This window comes from Corvus cornix, chromosome 1 (genome assembly GCF_000738735.6).
Source record: "Corvus cornix cornix isolate S_Up_H32 chromosome 1, ASM73873v5, whole genome shotgun sequence".
Lineage (NCBI taxonomy): Eukaryota > Metazoa > Chordata > Aves > Passeriformes > Corvidae > Corvus > Corvus cornix.
In genome coordinates, this window is record NC_046332.1 from 33,726,640 (window position 1) to 33,751,922 (window position 25,283).

General features: G+C 40.4%; 1 protein-coding gene across 13 annotated transcripts in view; it reads left to right on the top strand.

Annotated features, from left to right (window-relative positions):
• Positions 1-25,283, top strand: part of DLG2 (discs large MAGUK scaffold protein 2) — a 1,001,253-nt gene that overhangs the window by 127,979 nt on the left and 847,991 nt on the right. For all 13 annotated transcript variants that reach the window (XM_039562448.1, XM_039562454.1, XM_039562457.1 and 10 more), the window contains one exon: positions 21,564-21,659. In XM_039562448.1, the coding sequence (XP_039418382.1) occupies positions 21,564-21,659 (96 nt within the window). The remainder of the gene's footprint in view (positions 1-21,563; positions 21,660-25,283) is intronic.

Consider the following 25,283-nt stretch of genomic DNA (forward strand, 5'->3'; position numbering starts at 1 on the left):
CCCCTGCCATGGGCAGGGGCAGGTTCCAGTAGGCCAGGTTTCTCAAAGCCACCTCCAACTTGGCCTTGAACACTCTCAGGGATGAGACACCCACAGCTTTTCTGGGTTCCTGTGTCTCACCATCCTCATCATGAGGAACTCCCTCCTAATATCTGATTTAAACCTAATCTCTGTCAATGCAAAGCCATCACCCCTTGTCCTATCACTACATGACCTTGTAAATAGTCTCTCTCCAAATTTCTTGTAGCCCCTTTTAGGTACTGAAAGTCTGCAGTGAGGTCTCTCTGGAGCCTTCTCCCCAGGCTGAACAACCCCAGCTCTCTCAGCCTGTTTTCATAGGAGAGGTGCTCCAGCCCTCTCATTGTCTTCTTGGCCTCTTCTGGACTTGCTCCAACAGATCCACATCCTTCTCATGTCACGGATCTCAGAGCTCAGTGCATTACATGCCCTTATAACAACAAATGCTAGGTTGTAATGAAAAATCTTGTCTTTTGGGATAGAATATATTTAGTTGTCTTAGACTCTTCTCAAAGGAGCTATACTTAGAGGTATGAAATATTTTAGCTTCCAAAACAAAAATCCTTGAGGCACTGTGAAAAGCAATTAGTGTTGACAGCACAGGCACTATATCTCTCTCTATATATTTCCAGTATATATAAAAAAATTCTTGAGATTACTTTGCAAGATTTATTTATTAATGAAAGTACTAACTCAGGATTTGGGAACTGCAGGTTTTAATTTCTTACTGTTCTGTGCAGTTCCTGAAGGACTGTATGTGGAGTTTGAGAAGAGAACTTAACAACTAAGTCATGAAAGGGAACTGACAATTTACAGTGTCTGAGGTATCTCACCATATGGAGATATCAGTTACGGACCATATCTGTGGGGCACTGCATGGGCAGAAACAGTTGTTCAGGATTAAAGTCCACAAAACACAGACTGCACCTATAAACTTACAAGTAATGAATTCCAAAAATGGGACAAGATGTCATCCCCTTAAAATCTGCCTCATTAAGATGTTGATACCTTATCCTGAGGTCAGAATCATGATCGCTGTTCTGTAAATAGGACTGTAGCTAGATGTCTCTCATAATGTGTGTAAAGGTGCTGCTGATACATTTTGCCTTTTGAAGAAGCTATTTGGTTAGGATGTTTTCCAATGATGTGCAAATCCATGTTCAGCTCCCTTCTTGACCAGAGAGGAGCTGGTAGTGCTTCTCTTCTCACCCACAAGACTGCACTAAGAATTATGCTGGCAGGTATTATTTAGCTTTTTCTTGTTGGGTTGTTGCCTATTTGTGTGGAATAATTAAATAATTATTGGGACAGAGTACTGATACGTGGCTTTATAACTTAGAGTTTACGGCTATTACTTCTCTGATGAGTATTAAAGTCCCGGACATTTTGTCTTCTTTAGCATACCCAAGGGTGGAACCCTCACTCCCTAGCAAGTGCACAAACACCAGTGTTGAAAAGTCATAAATGAAAAGAAAGCCCTTCTCCCTGTTTTCTCTTCACTCTTTTCCACCTCCCCATTGTCACCATACATATATTTAAATCTGGAAGGGGGAGGATTTAACAGAAAATATTAAGAACTCCACTTCCAATGCCCACTATGTCCAGGGAGCCGTATGTTCATTTCTCTCAAACCGCATTTAGGGGATGCGGGATGTTGCCTTCAGTGGGAAGGTTGGTGACACATAGGGGAGGAAGTGTGGCTGGAGTTCACCTAACTGGGCAGGTTGTGAAGGTGTGCCAGAAACATGGAGTTTGTGGATGCTGACAGTGCTTAGACATTGGGCTGATTGATATGGCCCAGGCAACCTCATTTTGGGAACAAACAAATGCCAGGTGCCTTCCTAGAGAACATGGCTATGTAGATGTGACACTACAAAGATAACATGCCTCCAGAGTTTCCGAGGATTTCGACTGCTTTTAAGCTGAATAATTTCAAGTTGCAGTAATAAAGCATCTGCACTGGCTTAAACCAAGGAATAGTTATCCATGTAGCCTGGTACCTAGCTGCCAGTGGGGGCCAGGAGCAGATGCTCAGGAAAGAGTCAGAAAGGACCAAGCCTGTGTATTGGGTGCTTCAGCTGTTTTGCAAGTCTAATCTGAATTTGTTTGAACTAGAAGCACAGAAAGTGTTCAGTGCTGGGAAACTCAGCCTTACCTTATTTTATAAACATTCAGCATGGTATTCACCGCAGCTGACTGGGGATGTGTCCAATCTGCTGCTGGAAATCATCAAGACAGGATTTGTTTGTAATTTTGCCTCTGCCAAAAAGCCTCATTACTTCTTTGGACCAAGGTTTATAAGACCAGCATTCACAGCTTGAAAGCATTTTCTTGAAATTATGGCTCTTAAATTGTCCTTGTTGGAGAGAGAAGACTGTTTTCTTTTCACCCCTAGAAAATGTGAGATAGGGATTGAGCTGAAAGTGGTTTAAATTCAGGTCTTCCACTGCTTCGAGAAGTGCTCTCTCCCTTTCCACTTCCAGATGGGTCTGGGGAAAGGTATTCTCCATCTCTGCTGTCTGTGCAGCAGTATTAGTGGGTTCCTGGAGCCTGAGAGTGGGTGTGCAGTTCTGAGCCCAGCTCCTCAGCTTAGCAAATGGAAAAGCCTAGCCTCAACTAGCCTGGGAGAAAGCTTTCTTCCCTTCCAGGACTCTCTGCATTGCAGCAAACTATCACTAGCTAAAGGATTTCTCTCACTCAAACATTATGTATACATAATACAAAGATAGATACAATTGAAACTCTGAGATGTTTAGAAAATACAATAATGGAGAACACAAAACCACCTAGATGGAGGAATCCATCCAGTGAAACAAAAATGGAGTTGCTCTTTAGTGTGACAATAGAAACACTGCTTGAAGCTGCAGGCTTGTGCTCAGCTGCAGGCACTCATTAGAAGATATAATTTTACCCTTGTTTTAACCTCTGTATTCTTTAATTTGGTCTTCACTGCTGCTTTTTTTCTGGTCAGCAGTGTTTTAACCTTTATCTAGATGGAAAGCTGAGGTGAAGGAAAAGAACACTGCACTGTTGCACTTCCATATAAATCTGGCAACTGAAGGTCTGCGTGTTCCCGTATTATTGTGTGAAAAGACTATTTACTTATAGGGCATATGGTGCAGATACTTTTGCCATATTGAATGATAATAATTTGCAATTACTGTGCAAGTTTGGTCATCACACCCTGATCTCACATGCACAATCTTCATTCAGCACAGTGTGGGATCATTGCTTTGACATGGTCCCCAAAGATTCCAGTTCTTCATTTAATTCCTGTTGTTCCATGCATTTCTTATGTTTAGAGGCTCATTTTGCAAATATATTTAATTGCATCATGCAAAATGAATCCTCTTATATCTGTTTGCTTCAGGAATGCCTGCTATCCTTGTACCCAGCTATTATAAACACTGTAATTACTTCTCTGTCCTCTAAGTGCTGGCTTGTTAAAAGTTCCAGTAGTAAAACCCTTACTTAAAAATCTTCTGCCTGAAGCAATTAACAAACCATTAATCTGTTTCACACTAACAACTTGTCTAAAAAACATGGACCTGCAGCTCCTTCTATATGTGCCTATAAAAATTTTCTTCTTCTATAAAAAGTCTCTTCTCTGGAATTTTGTTTGTTTTCTTTGTTTGTAACTGGGTACAGCTTAATTTGTATGGCTTGATTTACTCCCAGGAGCCACATTTGATTCTGTTTAAGTGATTATACTTAATATGCAAGAGTCATTAGGTATGATCAACCATAATGTTTCATTAGAAGGGTTCAAAACATTGAGTTTTATGCATCTGTTTCTTCACTAGATTTAGCTCTACAGTATACATTTATCTGATCAAATGCAGTTTGTGTCTGTGGGTTGATTTTGTGCCAGAGCCAATTCCCAAGTAATTGTATTTTGCACTAAGTTCTCCTTCAAGGCAGCAGCAGTTTTTTTAAGGGGTACAGTGTAAGTGACATCTTGGTATGTGTTTTGCTAGTCATGTTCCTTTTGCACCCAAGGACGTGTAACAACCCTAACTAGATAATTGTTACACAACAATGCTGAAGCTTAGCTCCATGTTTGTTAGAAGTTTTTTTTAATATACAGTAGCTTTACAATTTTTTTTATGCACTATTAAGGTTTTCTTTACTTGTAGAGATCATTTCATACGCTCCCCTTCTCAGCTGGGTTGACTAATGTTTAGAAGTGGGTAACTGCAAAGTCACTGTGTTATTAAAACCCTTATTTATTACTAGCTGCAGCTAAATGTCTTCCCCATACTGGGTATCCATGCTGGGTCTCTATTTATAAATTTGTTATTTGTTCTGTAGCTTGTCAATAACTTGAGTGCCAGAGAGTCTGTTAAATGTCATTTTAGAGTTGCTTCTGAATGTGTTTTAAGATGGTCAGGCCAATGTTTCCATTTTAAACCCAGTTGTATCTATGTGGAACAGTGTCATCCTGCGGACAGAAACGCTCTTGTGATGCTGAGAGTAGGGCAACATGCATATCCTGCCACTCTCTAAACAGACAATTTCTGTCCCACTGGACAAGGCTTGGAACTAGACATCATTCTGCTTTGCCATCTCCTTGTGTCTGCATAGTTAGACGTGCTCATGATAAAAAGCCTTTTCCTTTGTTTCCTCTCACTTTTTCACAGTGCAGCAGAAAGGAACTTGGGGGTCCTGGTCAATGGCAAGTTGAACATGAGCCAGCAGTGCCCTGGCAGCCAGGAGGGCCAGGTGTGTCCTGGGGGGCATCAGGCACAGCATTGCCAGCCGGGCAAGGGAGGGGATTGTCCCACTGGGCTCTGCACTGGGGCAGCCTCACCTCGAGTGCTGGGGGCAGTCTGGGGCACCACAGGATAAGAAAGATACAAAGCTGTTAAGAGAACATCCAAAGGAGTGCTGTGAAGAGGGTGAAGGGTCTGGAGGGGAAGCCTTATGAGAAGTGGCTGAGGTCACTCAATCTGTTCTGCCTGGAAAAGAGGAGGCTGAGGGGAGACCTCACTGCAGTTACAACTTCATCACAAGGAGCAGCACTGACCTCTTGTCTCTGATGACCAGCAGTACCACTCAAGGGAATGGCCTGAAGCTGTGTCAGGGGAGGTTTAGGTTGGATATCAGGAAAAGGCTCTTCACCCAGAGGGTCGTTGGGCACTGGAACAGGCTCTCCAGGGAAGTGGTCACAGCACCAGCCTGACGGGGTTCAAGACGTGTTTGGACAACTGAGGAACATGGTGTGATTCTTGGGGATGTCCTGTGCAGGGCCAGGAGTTGGGCTCCATGATCCCTGTGGGTCCCTTCCAACTGAAAATATTTCATGATTCTATGATTTTAGTTTAACATCACTATCACATTGGTGTGCCTTGCGTGAGGGTTTAGAGGACTCACTGGTTTCATACGTCCTTTTTTGACAGGGAGATCTGATTGTTTAGTTTAATAATTGTTTTCTACTGACATTAGTGGGATGGATCTGGGATCTTGATATTAAATTAAATCAGATCAGCATTGATGAAAGAGTCACATCCTCCACAACAGGTTTATTTGGGTTTATTTTTTTTCACATTTACATAATATGCCTATCAAACAACCTCTAGGCAATTTTTTTGATCTGTGATTTGTTATTACATCTGCAAAGGATTGGGAGCAGGCCAGAACAGCTGCAAGGGACCAGAAACAATAATTTTCCCCGATGAAAATGTGCCTGAGTATCAACCAGCATACAGAATTAGCCAAACTTTTAATTAAGCTGTGAGTCTCTATTATGATAAGCATTGAGGTCAGACTATTGTGTAAATTCCACTTCTGTGTATCAAGGTCAAAAATTATAGATCTAGTTTGAAAATATCACTTGACAAAAAGCTCTTGCAGTTTTAACATATTTTTTCTAAAGTAATTTTCCTAAACCCTGGTATGTTTCAACAAGGGAATACCAGATTAGTCTGAAAAAATAAAAATAAAAACATAAAAATATCAGACTGTCCCAAGAGACTTCTTCCACAGGCTAGCAGTTCCTCTGAGGAGTGTGTGATATAATTCATTCTTTCTAATAAGATTCTGAGAAGTTATATTTTAACCACCGGCAAAAGCAAGTACATCAACTCCTAAAGTATACTTCTTTGTCCTATAAAGCTGTAAGGGTTCTGTACAATTGATATTCAGGGATGAATGTACTCTAGTTAAGATTCACTCTAAAAATATTTCAGAACAATTTGTCTCACATTTATTAACTCTGATTCTTCACCAAACTGAGCAACTAAGCAAGAGAATTCACTGCCCTCCATGTGCAAAGGACACAGGTCTCCACAGAGAGGTTTAAGAGTCCATTATATATTTCTGAAGTCTACCAATACTTCTTTATTAAAATGTTTCTTAAATAGTTCCCAAGAATAACGAAAGATATCACCCCAAGACTTCTGGATCATATAAAGGTCACCCTGGGAGTGACTTCTTGGATAGATGAATGTGTCTGCTCAGTAAGATAATTATATATGAAAGAGAAAATATCCATCCTCTTTTGTTTAGTTTTTTATAATCTGGAACAGATACTTTCAGGTTTTAGCAAATAGTAAATACAATCCCTGAAGTAACAACCTGGGAAATTAAAGGGAAGCTGTCAACTTGAAAAAATAATTTATCTCCACAGTTTTTGGTTTTTTTTACAATACAGTTACAAATACTAGACAAGTACTAGAAACATGGGACTTCATGCATTTTCAGCTTGTACATTTTACACGTTTGCTTGTCCTTGATCCTCACTCGTACCACTTTAATCTGTTTCAGGTTATAGTGAAAGCTGTCCCTGGTTTAGAGATGAACGATTTACTGCTTGTTTGCCATTATAATATTTAGCTGGATTGTGAATTAAGCATTTGTCTAGACCTTTGTGTACTATGAAGAAGTGAACTTTACCCTTTGTCACTCTCCTCCTTCTTGAAAAGAGCCTTTAGGAATATGTTTCTTTTTCCTATGTAATCTTGATCCACTTACCGGTCCAAATGGATAATCTTTTCATAGAGATCACCTTCTGAGCTCATTTCTCTAACCATATTTGCCTTGCTGTTGGAAGCCTCTGTTAAATTCTACCCTTCCACCATCAATTACCACTCTGTCCTACTCCTAAGGTCTGTCATGTCTCTGCATTCTACTCCTGTACTTCACTAACTCTTGACTTCCACATCTGCTTCCTCAGCTTTTCACATATTCAGTGAAGAACGTTCCTGGTATTGTCACCCCCAGTGCACAGAGGCTTTTCAGAGAGAGTTATGAGACTATCTCATTTCATCTTCAAAATCGTGTTTTGTCCCAAAAGAGAGGTGGTTGCAGTCGTAGCAAGCATTCCTGATACAATATTCTCCTCCACTTGATCCATATTGTCCCACCATTTGCTCTTGTTTCTCCAGTTTCTCTTGTCTTTCTCTTGTCTTGAACTGAAGTGGACAGTTGAATAGAGCAGAACCCTCATGTAATATCCCAAACCAGATCTTGTACTGGGTATTGCCCTATGTCTCTGTGTGGTGCCTATTTCCCTCCCAGCCCAGAAAACTAGTTTTACAGATGAGTTCTGAAATGGAATTTTTAAAATATAGTTCAAATATCTCATGTCTAAAAAATGTCAGGTTAGCTGGATCTCACACTTCCATAAGCCTGCACAGACCTGCACAATGCCAGTGGAGAAAAATGATTGAAGCTGCAAATGCGTGTCCGTGCCTTTGAATGGGTTCAGCATTCTGGCTGCACCTCAGGTGATGTGTCTGGTTGCTTGTGCTTTCCTGGCATGAGGGCAGCCTTGTTCCTCAACAGCTGTAGCCCAAATAGTGGTGTTCAGTTCATTGCTGTAGCTGTATATCATTTCTTCTCTGACAGGACAAACCAAAATGATGATGTTTTCCCAGGTCCTCCATTTCATTCCAGAAGTGTAGGGAAGCCTACCTGGTTTTCAGAAATGCTGTGCCCTGTCACTGTGTGTGTACATATATATATATATACATATATATATATATATATTTATATTTATATTTTAGCTCAGAACTTTCAAGTAGTCATGGCCTCTCTTTTTGAGAAGAGACAAGGCAAACAGGGGTTGTGCAAGGTGGAAAAAAAAAATGGAATTAGCACTAACAGACATAGTGGATCCAAAGTCCATTTTTGTAGAAGGTGGCTTTTGAAACTCTGGTCTAAACAAAAATGGTAACTTTTAAATTATTGTTGTTTTAATGAACCACTAAAACAAGTTTGATCAGTGTGAGTTTGTTAATTACAACAAGAAGGAGTGAAAGAATCTCCTGAGAGATTTCAGGTCAGTCATTACACCAAGCTGATGTCGTCTCTCACACATTTTTTGGTGTAGTGGTAGTTTGTAGAAAACTAGAGGTCACAAAACTGACAATTTGGTGTCTTCCTAAGCAGTAGGAAGATTTATGACAGACATATGCCTTCACTTATGTAATCACTCTATTCTTTTTCTGAGATATCTGATACTTTTTTGGACAGAAAATGCTCTGGGCACACCCAACGGTATCTTTGCTAGGTCAGCAGCAAGCCTGTAACTGGAGCTTTCAATATTCAGGATGCTGAATACATTGTTGCCTGAAACAGTCCTCTTCTGCAGTCAAAAGTGTATTTATTAATGCTGCTTCTTAATTCAATATCAATTTATTTCTTGGATTCCTTGCTTTTTTCCCCATCCAGGGAATGTGCCTGATATACACAGATATCTTTGCACTCACAGTGGACGATTCTCTTACTTTTGAGGTTTAGAATCATCATATATTACTCTTTGCTTGCAATTTGTGATCATCTCACCCTTAGACAAGGACCAAACCCCTCCTTATATTGGTGCTCTGTACTATGGATAATCATCACAGAGAAGGGAGGACTGATCTGACATCCTTGCTCAATGCTGAAGAGAGAGGAGTGCTCAAGTTGTAATGATCTTGGAAAAGCAGTCTTTGTGCCTAGCTTCACAGGGCTTTGTTGCAGCCCAGCCAAAAGAAAATGAAGGCTTGGATTGCCTTTGTGAATTGTGATCAGGATGTTGGTCACATATATTCAAAAGAATATTCTTAGTTAACTACAGCTAAGAAAACAGACATGAGGATGCTCCCAAACCATGAAATTACATCGCTGATTACAGGTATTTGTCTTTATAGTAGAAACTACATTTTTGCTCATAGCCTTTCAAAGTGCAATATTAGAATTTACCATCTCTTTTAGGGCCACCTCTAGTGACCCCTGTTTTACTTAGTACCGCACAAAAATGTGTCAGGAAGATGATCTTGCCTAGTTTCAGCTTTGTGTATAAGCTGGTGAAATGTGGTATTCACCTGGTGGTGGTAATAATGCAATAGGTTGTCAAGATGGGGGCTGCTGTTGTGGTTTAACCTGTCAGGTAGCTAAACATCACACAGCCCCTTCTTCACTCACCCCTTCTCAGTGGGACGAGGGAAGGAATTGGGAAAAAAAGGGTAAAATTTGTAAATTTTAGACAAGGCTGTTTGACAGAACAGGAATGGAAGGGAAAATAGTAATAACAACAATAATAAAGATTTTTAATATACAAAACAAATTACACCTACCATCTACTGACCAATGACCATCCTGTTCCTGAGCAGTGACTCCTGGCCAGCTTTCCCCCTGGTTTACATACTGAGCATGATGCCGTATGGTATGGAATATCCTTTGGATCACCTGGGGTCTGCTCTCCCAGCTCTGTCTCCTCCCAGGTTCTTGTGCTCCTCCAGCCTTCTCACTGGTGGGCTGGTGTGAGAAACAGAAAAGTCCTTGGCTTAGTGTAAACACTGCTTAGCAACAACTAAAACATCAGTGTCTTATCAACTTTATTCTCATCCTAAATCCAAAGCACAACCCTATACCAGCTTCTAGGAAGAAAATTAACTCTATGCCAGCTGAAACCAGGACAGCTATGTATACAGAATAGCGCACAGAGCTGTGTTCTGTTGGCATTAACAAACATCAGCATTGTTATGAGGCTTCTGAATATAACCAGAGTTGGAATTTGAGCCCCTTCTAATGAGACGTGAGGTTGTACAGTAAGTAGGACATAAAGGTGATTTGGGATGTTTCAAGCAAATGTTCATCAATAGTGAAAGTATTTTCAAGTTTTTCATCTGACATTCTTCAAAATTTGTATGTAGATCTCTACCCAAATCAGCCTCCTCAATGGCAGGTACATCCCAGCAAATGGAGAAACGGACACATTGCAAATGCATAGAGTTGCAGACAGATTTAACGTGAGCTGTTGCAGTCAGTTTTTATGAGACTGGATTTATTGCCTCCTCCAGGGTTTCCTTTCTGATAGTGTCATCTGGACCTCGGTGTCAGTGAGCTGTGACAAGGGCACTGTTTCTCAGGCCAGCTTGAGCTGGTACCTCTGAAGGATTCCTGGTCCAGGAACTGTATGACCTGTGCAAGGTAGTATGTGTGGAAGAGGCATTACACAGACTAAGAGACTTCCTACCTACAACTCTTGGCAGTGCCTGGTACATAAGCATCTGCTCCTTTTCTCAGTGTCAACTGCAGCTGACAGTGAAATTTATTTAATGAAGTTTCAGTAGCCCTTAGACTTCCATGCTTCTACAAGCTCACAGAAGCCAAAACCCCTGTACAGTCCATAATTTTTTAATAACCTTGGTCAGTGGCTAATGTTAATAGTTCCTGGGGTCCTCATACAAAATACAGGTTTCTGCCATCTCTCCATTAGGCAGTGAAAGATTCTTATCCAGCACTGAGGTCATGACAGTTGTCACAAAGGAAATTGTCAAGCATTGGCAGATCCATGGAGCCCAACCTTCTGCAAAGTATTTAGGGAGTGTTGTTTTCCCTTTCACTTCACTTTATCTGTTTACCAGCATTTAGGGAGCATGATGATGTGTTCTGCAGTTTAATGACCTGAGTCATTCTACTTAACTTACCTTTTGAGTCCTTTGCCTTTGATATATATCAGTGTGAAGCATTTGTAATGCTTTTTAGGAGGGAAGCTGGATGAAGAGGTATGGCACTCTGTTTTGCCGAAGGTTTTGTTTAGCTGCAGTCTTTTTGCATGTCAGCATGAGTATAGATGATTGTGGAGCTCAGCAGCCATGACTTAGCAAGGCAGCTTGCCACTGTAATGACAGCCACTGCTTATTTCCCCTCCCTATGGCTCTGGCTGAAACAAATATTCTTCTATAAGAAGGTTTAGGATGCTTCAAGCAAAACTATCTTGAGAAGTAAAAGTCATTACAATATTCTTCAAGGCTTTGATTTTGTTTTTTTTGGTGGTTTGAGCTTTTTTTTTCTTATCTTTAATGCAGGGTTTGTATTCCTGTATTAGTGTAAAACACCTTTGGTCATCCTAAGTATCACTTTATATATATCAATATATCAGTCCTGCTCTCAAAATGGAACTGATTTTATTACTGCTGTTAAGTAGACTGACTTAATTTCACCATTTCTGGCAAGAAAAGGGACAAAATGTAATCTCAACTGAAATGTGGATAGTTTCCTCCTCTGTAATTTCTCTGGAGGTGTGTGTAAATAGGAAGAATCTGTGTGGGCCAGTGGAGGAGACAGGAGATTGGTTTCTATTCTTGCATTTGCTGTGGACCTGTGGCACATCATGAGATAAATCAGAATTCACATTTTCTGAGTGACTTATTTAAACATATTTCCTGCAAGGTTATCATGCAGTACACGGCATGTTCTTGGGTGTTTCTCCTGTTTTGAGTTAGAATCACAGAAGTGTTTGCTTTGGAAGGGGCCTCAAAGATCCTCTAGCTCCAACCCCCTGCCATGGGCAGGGACACCTTCCAGTAGACCACGCTACCCAAAGTCCCATCCAACCTGGCCTTGAACACTTCTATGGATGGAGCACCTGCAGCTTCTCTGAGCAACTTGTTCCAGTGCCTCACCATTCTCTTGGTAAAGAATTTCTTCTTAGTACCCAACCTAAACCAGTTTAAAACCATTACCCCTTGTCCCATCGCTACATGCCCTCGTCAAAAGTCCCTCTCCAGCTCTCTTGTGGCCTCTCTATGTACTGGAAGGCTGCAATAAGGGTTAGATCCTGTCCTAAACTGTGAGTGGTAACACACATACAGACCCTTGTTCATTCTGCTGACAACTGAGAGGGATACAGTCCTTTGCAAGCAACCATTCTAACCCTCCTGACCTGAAGTATAGATATTACAGTTAGGAATAAATGAAGAGCTGCCCCCAGAGGCCAAGGCAACCCACAGGAGCCATTGCACTAAGTCCTTCTCCATCAAAAACTCTAACCTCACTTTCATAAATGCCCTATTATCTCTAATATGAGGTCAGTCCATGGCAGCTCTATGGAACAATGGTTACCAAGAAGTTCATCACCTTGTACCTTAATATAATTCATAGTAATTAATACAGTCTCTCTCATTATGGTTTTTGCAGGGGACCAGATAGGAATGCAACATCAGCAGTTAGGTAATTGTAATTTAATTGGAAAGGGGCCATTTGCAGGGGTGCAGAGCTGGGAAAGGTCAATGGGCAACATCAGGCTTTGCTATGCTGCAGAGGCAAGGATAAAGGCTGTCCTCCTCCTCTCTGTTCCTTGCATTGTAGTGCCATTTGACTGTACCTTTAAAAGATTTGATCCAACTCCTTGGAGGCTCCAAGAGTTTAGGAAGCATTTCTGCTCCTGGATAAAAGTGTAGTTAAGCTCATCATGTGCTACACACATACAGTGTGTATGAAATGTGGAAACTGCTCTGTGAGATCCTCCTGGCCTGGAGTGCACGGCAGTGCTTTACTCAAGTGTTTTGCATCTCTGCAGTTATGTTTGCTGCCTCAAATCTATTGTGCACCTTTTTGAAGAGTCTGATGTTCATTTAATTTATTTCTGGTTTTCAGAAGAAAATGCACTAACTGGGGACTTAGAGTTACTGTGTAGGTCTTCTGTTAAGAACTTGACCTCAAGCTAAATATCCTAAGGGAGACTACTGGAGTAGCAGTTGAGCTAAAGGGCTGTACATATCCTTGGGATTTTTGACAAACCCAGCACTGAGCCCTGAACTGAGTAGTGAATTTTCCACACTGTGCTAGGAACATCTTTAGAGGAAAATTATATATTCGTTTCAAGAAGAATTAAACATGAGAAGAACAATTAAAAAATAGTGTGTTATTATAGCAACCAAAGTAGTTGGCTTTTTTTTTTTCCCTGGTTGTTAAAAAAAAATCCACACTGATGCAATAAAAAATGACACAAGAGAATAAATGTATCAAGTTGTTATGGCAACTGAAATATGTAGGTTGGAATTTATGTATCCAGAACTTCTATGTAAGTAAAATAAACATTATCCTTGCTAATTAAAATAGCATGCAAAGATTATTTAATTTAAAATCATTATTCATGTTTTCCCTTACAATTAATTACTTACTTTCTTTTTTTTTTCTGTTTCCAAGTATTTGCATTTGCTTCCAGCTGTGGTCTGCCTGTATTTTCACGGCAAGATTGTGATTTCACTAATATGGGCTAAAGTGTGGAGGGAGTCCACTGAAGCTAATGAATAAAATGTGTGCAGGTGGGCACAACTGGAATCAAACCATGTGCTTTAGCACGTCACTCTTGCTGCAGGTGACCTTTCTGCTTGCAGAGCCTTTTGGCAGGTGTCATTATTCCATGCTTGAAGGGATCTCCCAGCAGGCACAGCGCTCTGGCTTTCTTCTCAGTGTGATACAGTGCACATGGAACTCCTTCCAGAGCTTGTTTCTGCATGCAGCCTGCCCTCTTCAGCTGTAGATTTTGCTTCCAAGATATTTTATGATAGCAAATTCTAAATGAGCATTCATTAATAATGTTCAGCCTTTTAATTTTTCTAGTCCTTTTCCTCCAGCCTTCATAAGAGTTCAGTAATAGCTTCTGCTTTATTTGAAAGAAATAGATCTTTAATATCCCAAATTATTCTTCATGTTTTATCTTTATGCCCAGCAAAGTGCAGGCTGATAGCTGAAAGGTAAAGGAATGAGGAGAATGATCTGACTCAGATCCCAGTGAGCTGGGGAAAATGCATTTATTTGTTTAACATTTTAATCTCATTCATTCTCATGTTCAGAGGTGTCTAAATTTGCCCTATGGAGTTTAAAAACACTGCTACCAGGAATGTTTTGGAAAATACCCAATCAGGGTAAGAACTCAGCAATACTTAAGTTAATTGTCTGCATTTCTTGGAGGCAGTTATCTACCTGGCATGGAGCTGCAGCTGGGGTGTATCTTTGCCTGAAAACTGCAACCAGTCTGTCCAGTCTCATTCTTTGAGTGCCATTTCCATGCATCTGAACTGTAAATTATTTATCTCTTCCTTCTTGCAGCAGAGTTAATCTTTGCAATGTTTTTTTTTGCTCACTTTACCTCTGCCACATCAGATCCTGCCAACCACTGCTCTTTGGTGTGCCAGGTCTCAGCAGGGGAGACTGTACTTGAGCAACAGCCCTCTCAAGGCTTGTGTTTGTGAGGTGGCTGCACAGTGCCCTGCTCCCTCCCTGCTGCACAAATCATCACACGTGGCAGAGTCCACCACTGTGTGACCTTAGTGACACTCTGCTGCCTGGGAAAGGAGACACATGAATGCCTTGATTTGTATCCCAGCTCGAAAATAAAGCTCTGCATGAGCTCTTCTATTTTCTGCCCCTTTACTCCCCTCTCCTAAGACCCCTCCTGGAGTACTGCATCCAGCTCCCAGCACAGGAAAGATGTGGACTGTTGGAATGAGTCCAGAGGATGGGTGCAATGATGGAGTGGGGGCTGGAGCATCTCTCCTATGGAGACAGGCTGAGAGAGCTGGAATTGTTCAACCTGGAGAAGAGAAGGCTCCTGGGAGACCTTAGAGCATCTTCCAGTACCTAAAAGGAGCTTATAAGAAAGATGAGCACACACTTTTTAGCAGAGCCTGATGTGATAGGACAAGGGCTAAATGGTTTTAAATTAAAGGAGGGTAAATTTAGATTTATATTAAAGAAATATTTTTTTTACAATGAGGGTGGTGAAAGGCTGGAACAGGTTGCTCAGAGAAGTGGTGGATGCCCACCCCAGGAAACATTCAAGGTCAGGTTGGATTGTACTCTGAGCAAGCTGATCTAGTGGAAGGCGTCCCTGCCCACGGCAAGGGCATTGGAATAGGTGACCTTTAAAGTTCCCTTCCACCCAAACCATTCTATGATTCTATGACAAGTGACACTGGAGATGGAGCCTGCAACAGCAAAATGAATCCTGTGTGTCCTCTGGTTAGTCACCAGGTTTGAGTCTGCGGGGCCAAGTGACTCCAGCCAGCTTCATCTGAACTGTCTGTCTGGGAGGAGAAAAGCTGATGCATGAGCTGGTGTCTCCTCCCTGCCTGAATTTCCTGCCTGGAAAGTCAGTTGTCTTGCCGTAGATTGGAGTCACGGTGCAGCAGGATAATTGTGTGATATGGATAGTGAGGGAAATCAGGTCTGAGTATAGGTTTTGTATTAGTCTGAGTGACTACTCAGTAACTGATGGCTTGGATGAGAGCTTTTAGATGGTTGGTCAACTCTGTATCGGGGACGAGCAAATACAAAGTTCACCAGTGACATTCTGACATCCAGAAACACACTGAGAGCAAGATTTGCTCTCAGGAGGGTGCAGCAGCATTAAATCAGATCCTGACCTTTCTGAGACATAAGTCCACAGCCAGATAATTGTTCCTGAGCTGTAACACTCTTTAAGGCTGTCATAAAATTTTCTGAAAGGTTGAATCCATATAAGTTAAAGTGAAATCATAAAAATCCCAGGACAAACTAAATATTATTGTGATATTTATGCTCACTGTCAAATACAATAACTTAAAAAAAATTAGAACGCTTGTGCTGTGATTTGCACAGTAGAATCTATGCCCAAATATGTTATTTTTCTTTTCTCCTTTCACATTTACTGGTCATATTGGGAACACTGGTGCAGAAGGGACTGCATTGACATTCTTACAGGGCTTAGCCATGAGACCTCGTAGTGCTCTACAACATCACCCTGACTTAAGACAGCTGCAAAAGCTGAACTAATGCAATGTGATGTGGAGCAAACCTTGATGTCATCAAAAAATGAACAAGAAACCCTAACATGGAAATGGAAATAAAATCCTTTCTGACATCTAAATCATTTGACATGGATCCATGCCTTTCTGTAGGCCTTATAAATACTGAATTAGAAAAGAAAGCTCTGCTATATTATTTCTGGATTGAAATTTAGGCCCAGCTGAGGCAAATTAAACTGCTTGACTTCTGTGGGATTATATTTCTGATTTTAGTTTCTAGCATGGCCTGCTCTGGGATTGCCTGAGTTTTCAGTGATATTGATGAAAGTCATATCCTGTCAAAAATTTGTTGAATAAAATTTCTTCCTGTAATAAGGACTATAAGAGGCATAGAAATAGGACTAGCAGGGTACAGAAAGAGCAAAGCACATCTTATGATCTCTAGGATTACTTCTCTGCATGGCACTGCAGGAAAAACTCATCAAGCCCTCAGTGATGCTTTGTCTCCCACAATCTGTCCAAGATGTACAACTTCTTTTGTTCTTTGGTGGTCCAGTGATGCTTGCAGCACGTTTACGAGAGGTGTCAGCTCTGCCGAGGTACGGCAGAAAGGTGCAGAGCTTGGAGGACAGACCACAGGCACAGAAGGTGTTTGTGCTGTTGCTGGCATGTGGTAAAGGATGAACTTGACTTGCGTCCAGTTCTAGTTCACACACAGCTTGAGCAGAGTGTGAGCAGGTTGGCTGTACCTGGCGCAGAGGTGTGCCCTGTTTTTTGCTAGTAGCAGCATCCTGCTGAGCATCTCAGTTCAGCTCAGGTTGCTTCCTATGCCAGCATAGCTGCTGAATGAATTAATTTACATCAATGTCCTGTAAAATGGATAATTCCAGCATACATTATGTTGAAATGTAGCTTTTTAAATGTTCTAATGATTTTCAAATATGCTTGCTCTAGAAAAGTTAATTAAATAAAAGCAGTATCACTGAGCACTATGTTTCTGGGAGCATTTGGTTACCAGGATGATAGATTTCCTGACAGATATCAGCATCCAAAAGTTAACAGATCACTGGGGTCTTTTATTTCTTTCCCCTCCTCATGTAAATCACTTGGGGCAAGCAGGCATTTATTGACAGGCTCTCATGAGACTGGAGCAGAGCTACCAGCTGGTGAAACCAAAGTGCCAAAAGACATCTCAGATCAGTCTCTGTTTTGAATTTCTCTCACTAAAAGCATAGATGGGAGTGTTTCCTAAGCCAGGGGCTGTAGGGGAAGGTGCATTAGCTCTCTGAGCCCTAAGGCAGTTGCACACTTATTTGGGCTCATGGACTGCAGCTCCTCACACTTCCACCCACCCTCCTGGGCCCTTTGTAAAGCTGATCAGCTTTTTCTAGCCACATAGCCCTAGAAAATATTCCATGAGTCCTGGAAACAATATCCTAGAACATGGAAGAGCAGAATAAAGTTTGCATGTATGTTTCCTGTTTTTTTTTTTTAAATATTTTTATATTCTCAGTGTTGGATTTCACCCCAAGAAATAAACATGTGGTAACTATTGGTAGTTCCTTCTACTGATATATCCGGTATAAATTCTGGAAATTCTATAAATTCTTACAACAGACTGGAGAATTCATCCACCATTACCTGTCTTGGCTGCTATAGGAGGACCTCCCATAGAAACTCACGGAAACCCCTTATGTCATAATTGCCTGTGAGGGCAGATGCTCCTTCTGTCTGGTTGCTGGCTCAGACATGAACTGGAACATGCTGCCTGCTGAAAGTGGAAGCAGTGACAAGTCTTTAAGAACTTATATTTATGTACTTTGTCAAAAAATAATCAGCCAGAGTTTTGCTGTCAGTTGATTGTGTCAATTGTGCATGTCCTAAAAAGTTACCAGCAACATGTGTTATAAGCACAGAAAAACTTCACTGAGCACTGTTAAAATTAGACAAAATTAGCAAGGTAGGTAATGTGGTTATAATTTTATTAATGAATATTTAAATAATGCTGTAAATTTGCACAATGAAAGACACTGTGCTGAAGAGATTATGGTCTAAATAGTACCTGTTAATTATAATCTAAATAGATTAGTGTGAATTATGCACAAAATTAGAAGGCTGCTTTAGGAGTGATCTACGAGGCTCATGGTTACTAACCATGTGGGTAAAGTTACCAAGTGAAGTTTTGATCTGCCCTTGCAACATTTGCTTGTGAAATCTCTTCTGTTTCTCTGACCAATTTGAAGAGAATAAGATAATGCTTTCTTCTGTGAAGAGGAAGATAGAGTTTTTCCAACTATCAGCCCTCTGGATGCAGGAGTGCGATAAAAAGTCTATAGTTTTGGCAGTAGTTTTAGTTCAAGCTTGAAGTCATTATTTCCAGAACCTCCTGCAAGGATGTGTGAGCACGGCACGTATTGTCCACTGCATTTGCAGTCTGTCATGCTGGGGCTGCCTGGTCTGCATCTCCTGCTCATGGTTCAGGAATAACGAGGTGTTGCTGAAACACTTCCCTTGCACGAGCAGGCAGCTTTTGGCTATAAAGTATACAAATGAATTTAAGCAGGATAGGTTTTTTGTTGGCCTCCAAAGGGAGGGTTGTATGTAATCAAGAATAAGAAAAGACTCAAATCCAAGATTGTTAGTTTTTAATAAATCTATCACAATGCACAGCAAGTATTCTTTCTGCCTCTTGGATTATACAGTGTTGGAGTGCAAGCTCTTCTGGACTCAGGCCCAGAGGGAAGCCAAATCACAGGGGTTGAATTAAAACCTTTGGACAAGCTGAGATACATGAAGTCACACTAAAGTGAAATAGAAATATAGATTTTTAACTTTTAGTAGAAATATGCTTTGAACATTGAAAAGCTGCAGCAAAGGGACCTTAAACACAGTTCTTACTGCAGCAGTGTTACCTTTTCACAGAATTCTTTACTTTAGCCAAAATATAGATAGAATTATACTGTTCACATTTTTTAGATAGAGTGTTCACATAAACAACAAGAGCTGATAGAAACTGTATATGCAGATCTGTGTAATACCTGTGTAACACTTGTGTAAGGCTTACGGCTGTTAGAATTAGACCTGGATAGGTTAAGAAAAGAAAAACTGGAATAGTGTGTTAATCTTATTGGTCAGTTAGCAAATATAATCCACACTTCTGTGAGAAAAAATATATAGAGTATATAGAGCATATAGAAGAAGTAGCTGGTTTTGCCTGCTGTTTGCTGTTGCTGCTTGGCTTTATCACGTAACCCCCTTCGAACTCTGCTTTCAAGAAAGCTATGAGACTGTGAAATAAAGAACTTAGCAGAACAGCAGCCTCCTCTGCTCTCTTACCCTGGTCGGGGAAGGAAGGGTACCCCGTCGAAAGCTCAACAATACAGTCCCATTTATTTCGTAACACAGAATTAAATATCTCTTGGTGTTCACATGGTTTGCTAGCATATGCTTTGTTTAAGTTGGGAAACCATATATTATTTTGCTAATGATTATTGAACCTTAATACACTGGAACAGAGAGATGTTCCAGATTTATTACAATTACTCTTGCTTGACCCTCCTAATGTCCTAGATTTCCTGCTCTTTACAATGAATTTGTGACCCATTTCCCTAAGGAAAACAATGGAAACATTTCATAGCATCTTATGACATTGTTTTATGTTCTTTCAAAATATTGGAGCCAAGTAATGGTGAAAAATTTGAGGGAAAAAATATGTAAAATGTAAACAAAGTAAGTTTCTTATCCAATTTTGCAGCCGCACTCATTTGATAAATGTTACATAGAAGTTTCTGCTGAAGCTTGTCAAACCCCTTTTGAGAAGTTGCAGAAGCTGAGCTCCTTTAGGATCAGGATCCTTTAGCTCTTGATGATTAGAGCAAATAAATAATGTATTGATTTGCAGAGTTTATATTGTTGCCTGTAAATAATAACAATGAAAAACATTTATGTCAGGTATTTGAAGAAAGCAAAGATGAAATGAAATTTTTGTGCATGCTTTTTAGCTCCTTGCAAAACCAATTTTCTCTTACTGAAAGAAACATTTAGGGAGTTGTTTGGATTTTCTGTAGGCTCTGGGTCAAGACCTGGGTTCAGTTTCCTGCTGTCCTTGAAAATTTTGGCCTCGTTGTCTTTCTGTCCCTTCCTCCCTTCCAGACTACAAATGGGAAATATTCACCACCGTTTGGTGACTAGAAACCAGCCAAGGCAATGCATGGCTCTCCATGTGAGGAGGACAGGACACTCCTGGAGTCCTGTGTACTTAGCCCCATGTAATGCTGAGCTGCTGGGCCTGATCCAGCCTTTAAATGCAGCCTTTACTGGAGCACAAGACTCATCCATTGGTTCCAGTGAAGCTAAAAGCACGTGTCTAAGTAGTTGCCTGGATTGGGGCCAGCACTCAGTCTTTTGCTGGACAGAGCCCTAAATAAACAACCTAGCATCAGAGGGGAGAACATTTGCACATGTGAGTGTGATTTGGCTGTTTCTTGTTGTTTCCTAAGTTGTGCTGGCAGTGGTTGCTCTACTTAAAATGCTAACAATTTCTTGCCTGTTGTGTTAAAATTGACTGCACTCCTGTTGCCCAGGCTAAAACAGCATGGGTCTAAATCACTCAGGGTGCTCGTGATGCTCAGCACCCACAGATACAATTCTGTTTGAATCCTCCCCGCTTTCCTGTTTGTGCTTTTGCAAAGTGCCCAGAAATTTTCTGAGATCCGAGTAAGAGGCAGTCATCACGTTTCATTCAAAGGCTGACTCTTCAAGCACATTTTTGCAGGGCAGAGCATTGTAAACAGAGATGTCATTTGTAATATTTACTGTCTTAATGTAAAATCTACAGTAATGTATTAGATTTCCAGCAGGAAAATTGAAAAAACAAACATAGCCATTTACTATGTCTTCTGCCAAAGATATTATTTGAAGAAATACTATGTGTTTTATGAGGGTTTTGTGTAAGCAATGTAAGATTGAAATCTGTGTAAATGAAGGAAAGGTAACAAAAAATGCATTTTAATTTAAAAGAGTTGCACATATGGTTCCTAGTCAAGCATGAAACCTTTTAAAAAAATGTTTCACTTAGGAGAATGTAATGAATTACAAATAAGAAAACAAGCCAGATAGTTTGTTTGTTGCTGTAAGGAGATATATTACATATTCCTGCAGCTACTCCAGATGAGAACCCCATCACTGTCAGCAGGTCTTGTCAGGGCACTGATTTCCTTCCTTATCTTTGTGTTCTGTTGCCGAGAGCTGCAGAGCACCTTGAATGATTTCTGAAGTCACAGAGAGATTATGATAAGCATCATCTTGCAGATTTAGCCTATTAAGACCTTCACAGACTTCCATGAGAGTGCCTGTAGGATTAAACCCAGAAAGTTTTGCATGACAAAACACTGAGGTGAAAATCTTGTATAGAAGCCACCAGATACTTATCCAAATTCAGGCTGCCCTTTTGTGTGTGCATGCTCATCTGTATGTTTAAATGTAATTGAATTAAAGCACACATCTCAGCTACTTTATTTGTGGTTTTTTTACCTTCCTCTTTAGCCTGCAGCTTCCAACAGATCAGAAGGACCTGGACAATGTCATGAACACAAGGAGAACACGACTTTTGAAAACTATGTGGTAGACATGAAGACAAAGGTATTGTCCCCTCTTTTTTTTGTGATGGAGAATGAAATCCTTGTTTAGTGAAGTTTTGCTGGAGGTGAAGGACATATTGAATTTGAGCTCCTGGATTATTTTTTTTCTGCTTAATGACTGCATGTACATTATCACATTTGAATGAGGCTTACAGCTGCCATTTATTGTTGTATGTTACTAGCTCTGGGTATTTTCTGCTGACCTAGGCAGGATTTAATTTTTGTTTTTATGTACAAATCTTGTTCATATTGGTGATGGTGCTACAGATTAGCTGATCTCAAGGTGGTTTCATTTCAGTCTATTTTAGAGGTACAAGTTGTTGCACAGTTAGTCAGTTTTATTCCAGGTGTTTTCAGTCTCTCAGTGTGTGTTGTAGTTTCTTTTTGGTCTGGAGTCAGTATGAAAGAATATGAATGTCAGCAAAGTGATGATTTTTGTATGGGCAGCCTAACGATACCGATCATAAAACTCTGCTGAATAGCGTTACTTTATGGCTGTGCTAAGGGGGTGTGTTACACTTCCCTGTCTTGCTGCTTGCAACGGTGAAGTTACAAGTGTTTCATTATAGTATCTCCATTATTTTCATAGGTTCACAACTTGGCTGGAACAATTCCCTTGGGCTTAGATATTATTATGCACTCTTTCAGCCTTGGCATCATTTTGTGTTTTTTCTTTTTGAAGTGAAAGAAACTTATTAAATTTTCTTTTAAAGTAAACAAGCTGGAAACATGATGAAAAGAAAAGAGACATTAACTGAGCTGGTGTGCTTGTATGGTGCCTTGTAGACTTCAGCAAAAGTTGTTCCTAACAGTGGAAACTTGCAGATTATTCCTCTTGTCTAAGACTTTTCCATGGGCTTTGTTTCCATTTCTAGATTAATTTCTCTGCTCATTAAATTTAAAAAACCTGAAGATCTAATTTTCTCACATGATTTTCTGAGTTTCTTGTGTTGTTGTGTTCCCAGTTTCTCAATCAGAAAAGCTTTTGTACCATATGGGACCATAGTGGTACTTGATAGTTGAAATATGAGAACATATCTACTCATTGGAATTTGTCTTTATATTTATGGATGATATTATTTATCCAAAGCAAGGGATTATCAAAAGTTTGAGATACGCCCTAAATACATTGTGTCCATGAGGATGTTGTGAAAATAATGGGATGTAGTTGATCTCATCCCCATTTCACAACATGATTTTTGTTATGAATGCCCAGCTGAACAATGCACCATCCTCCTACTTAAAGTCACTGCAAACCCCGGACTAAATGTTTCTCCATCAGCAATTCTATGTACTGCATTTTCATGCTGTTCATGTACAAAGTGTACCTGAGAGGAAACTCTGAAAATTGGCAACACCATTGCCAAACTCGAAGACATTCAGAGCTGTGAGTGGTGTTTTCTTCAGTTCTCAGTATCATGGGATTGTAGATAGCAGATGTTTTGTTTTCATTTCCAGGAACTTGTGGTTTAGTGTGTCAGTTCACTTGAAAGCGTCATTTTGTCTGATTTCTTTTACAAGTGATCCTGCTTGGGTGCTAGTGGCTGCTATGACAGTGACACATAGCTATTTAAGAGTGGCTACATGTTTGAACATATGTGCCAGAGCTTTTCAGTTGCTGATGATCAATTGGTTGTTAGATTTACTTCCCCAGGCAGAATGCTCAAGAATGAAAATGAACTCTTCATTCACCATTGATCTTGAGAATTGAGAACCACTTCAGGACGTACCGCCCTTGAGTACCATGTGATTCTGTTGCAGAGCATTCCAGCCTGCATAAAGCCAGCAGAGCTTTATGAAGCACTTCTGTTTCATTCTGAGTAGGGCATTTGTGGAAACAAGAAAACAATTATGGCTTTGTATAGGAAATAATAGATGGGAAAAACATTATGCATGAGTTTTAAACTAACGAAGGTTGTGGGGCTTTCAAAAGGCTAGCTTGTCCAAGGATCTTCAGAGATGTAGAATGGGTCAAGGACCTCTTCCCCATACCTTGTGATGATGAAAGTGCATGTCCTACAACCCTATGAGTCATATTGTGTTCCCAGCTTGCCTTATTGCCTTCTCATAGGACCTCAAACTGGTGAGCTTGTGGCAATGTGACTGCTGGAGAGGTTGCACTGTCTCAGAAGTAGCTTTTTTTCTTCCTCTTCTGGGGCAGTTACTTGGCTAAAGTGGTGCGAACTCCCACATACTACATAAAGGGGTGGTAAGGTGGGAATGTACTTGGGGTAAGAAGAGAGGGAATTCCCTCCACAACTGTGAAGCAGAAACTTTTTTCTGTGGCTGTTGAGCCTGAGGCCACTGTGGCCACCTGAGTGCACAGACCTTGTGGTGAAGCAGTGGAGCTTCCTGTCCACCTTTCCCTTCTCCCTGCGCCCATTTTACCATCCACCTTCAGGGCTTTGAGAGGCAAGGTCTGTGCTTCCCTACTAAAAAGAAAATTGTCCGTTTCTTCTCACTGGAAAAGATACCAGCTGGAGAAACTGGTCAGGCCTCCAACACTGACTGTGCTAAATAGCAGTGAAATTTGCCATGCACGGGTGAAGGGAACGATTCCTGTTATAGCTTCTGTCTGAGACTCTCCTGGGCCTCAGGCCAGTTACAGAGCTGCTGCTCTTAGGGCTGCTGCAGTTAGGAGGGGAAGAATTGCTAATTTGGTGATCTTTAAATTAACATCAGGACTCCTGATTCAGCCTGGGAACTACATTAAAATTCTTAGTGACTAAGGTATACAGAACATGCTTTCTGAAATTTGTATTAACTTCTCTTTCTGGATGAAAAGGATTTATTCTGACATTTCATCTGTAATACAGCTTTTAACTACATATCCAGGATCTACAAGATTAGTAGTTTTTCTCTCTCTCTTCTGTTTTAAATTTTTTTTTAGTGTAACACAAAGCAGCCCGCATAAAAAACTGTCTCAGATTTTCCCTTGTAGCATATACTTACTCAGATCACTTGAATCCTGGTGTTAACTGGTAACCAGCTGGGATCCACAGGAACTGGGTTCAAGTGGTATAAGAGAGCTCTGGCTGTAAAGACTTAATTTGACAACTACATCAATTGCCCTCTTGGAAGACGTAATCAGGGAAGTATTTATCTGGAGCTTGTTTGGATGCAATATAGAACCTGAAAAGAGGAAAGGAATTATAACCTGGGAATGTAATATCATCGACAAGTACTCCATAGTACACAATTTAAGATACATTAGGAGTAAATAAATCTTTCTCTATATTTGTAAGAGCTTGTGTGTGTTCATATGTTCTCTGTGTAGGTGCATAGAGCTCTAAATATTCACTGGCTAAATTTTTCAAGATGCTGACATTACTAATGCAATAGTAACAGTCTGTTTAGATGCCTCCTTTCTTAGTGTCCACTCCAAAAGTTGGAGACCTAGTGCTCCTGTCTTTCTTAATCTCTGCTCTTTGAATAAAAGAAAATAAACCAGTTTTGCTGTTAAATTTTTTTTCTAGCAATCTATTTTTCTTTACAGTTTTTACTCTATAATATTTGGGCTTCAAAAGAATTTAAGAAGTGTTTTAAGAAGGTGCATCATGAAAGCTTAAAAAAAATCAGAATATTTTCTAATGATTTTAGCTTTTGCAGAAGCTTGCTTTTACAA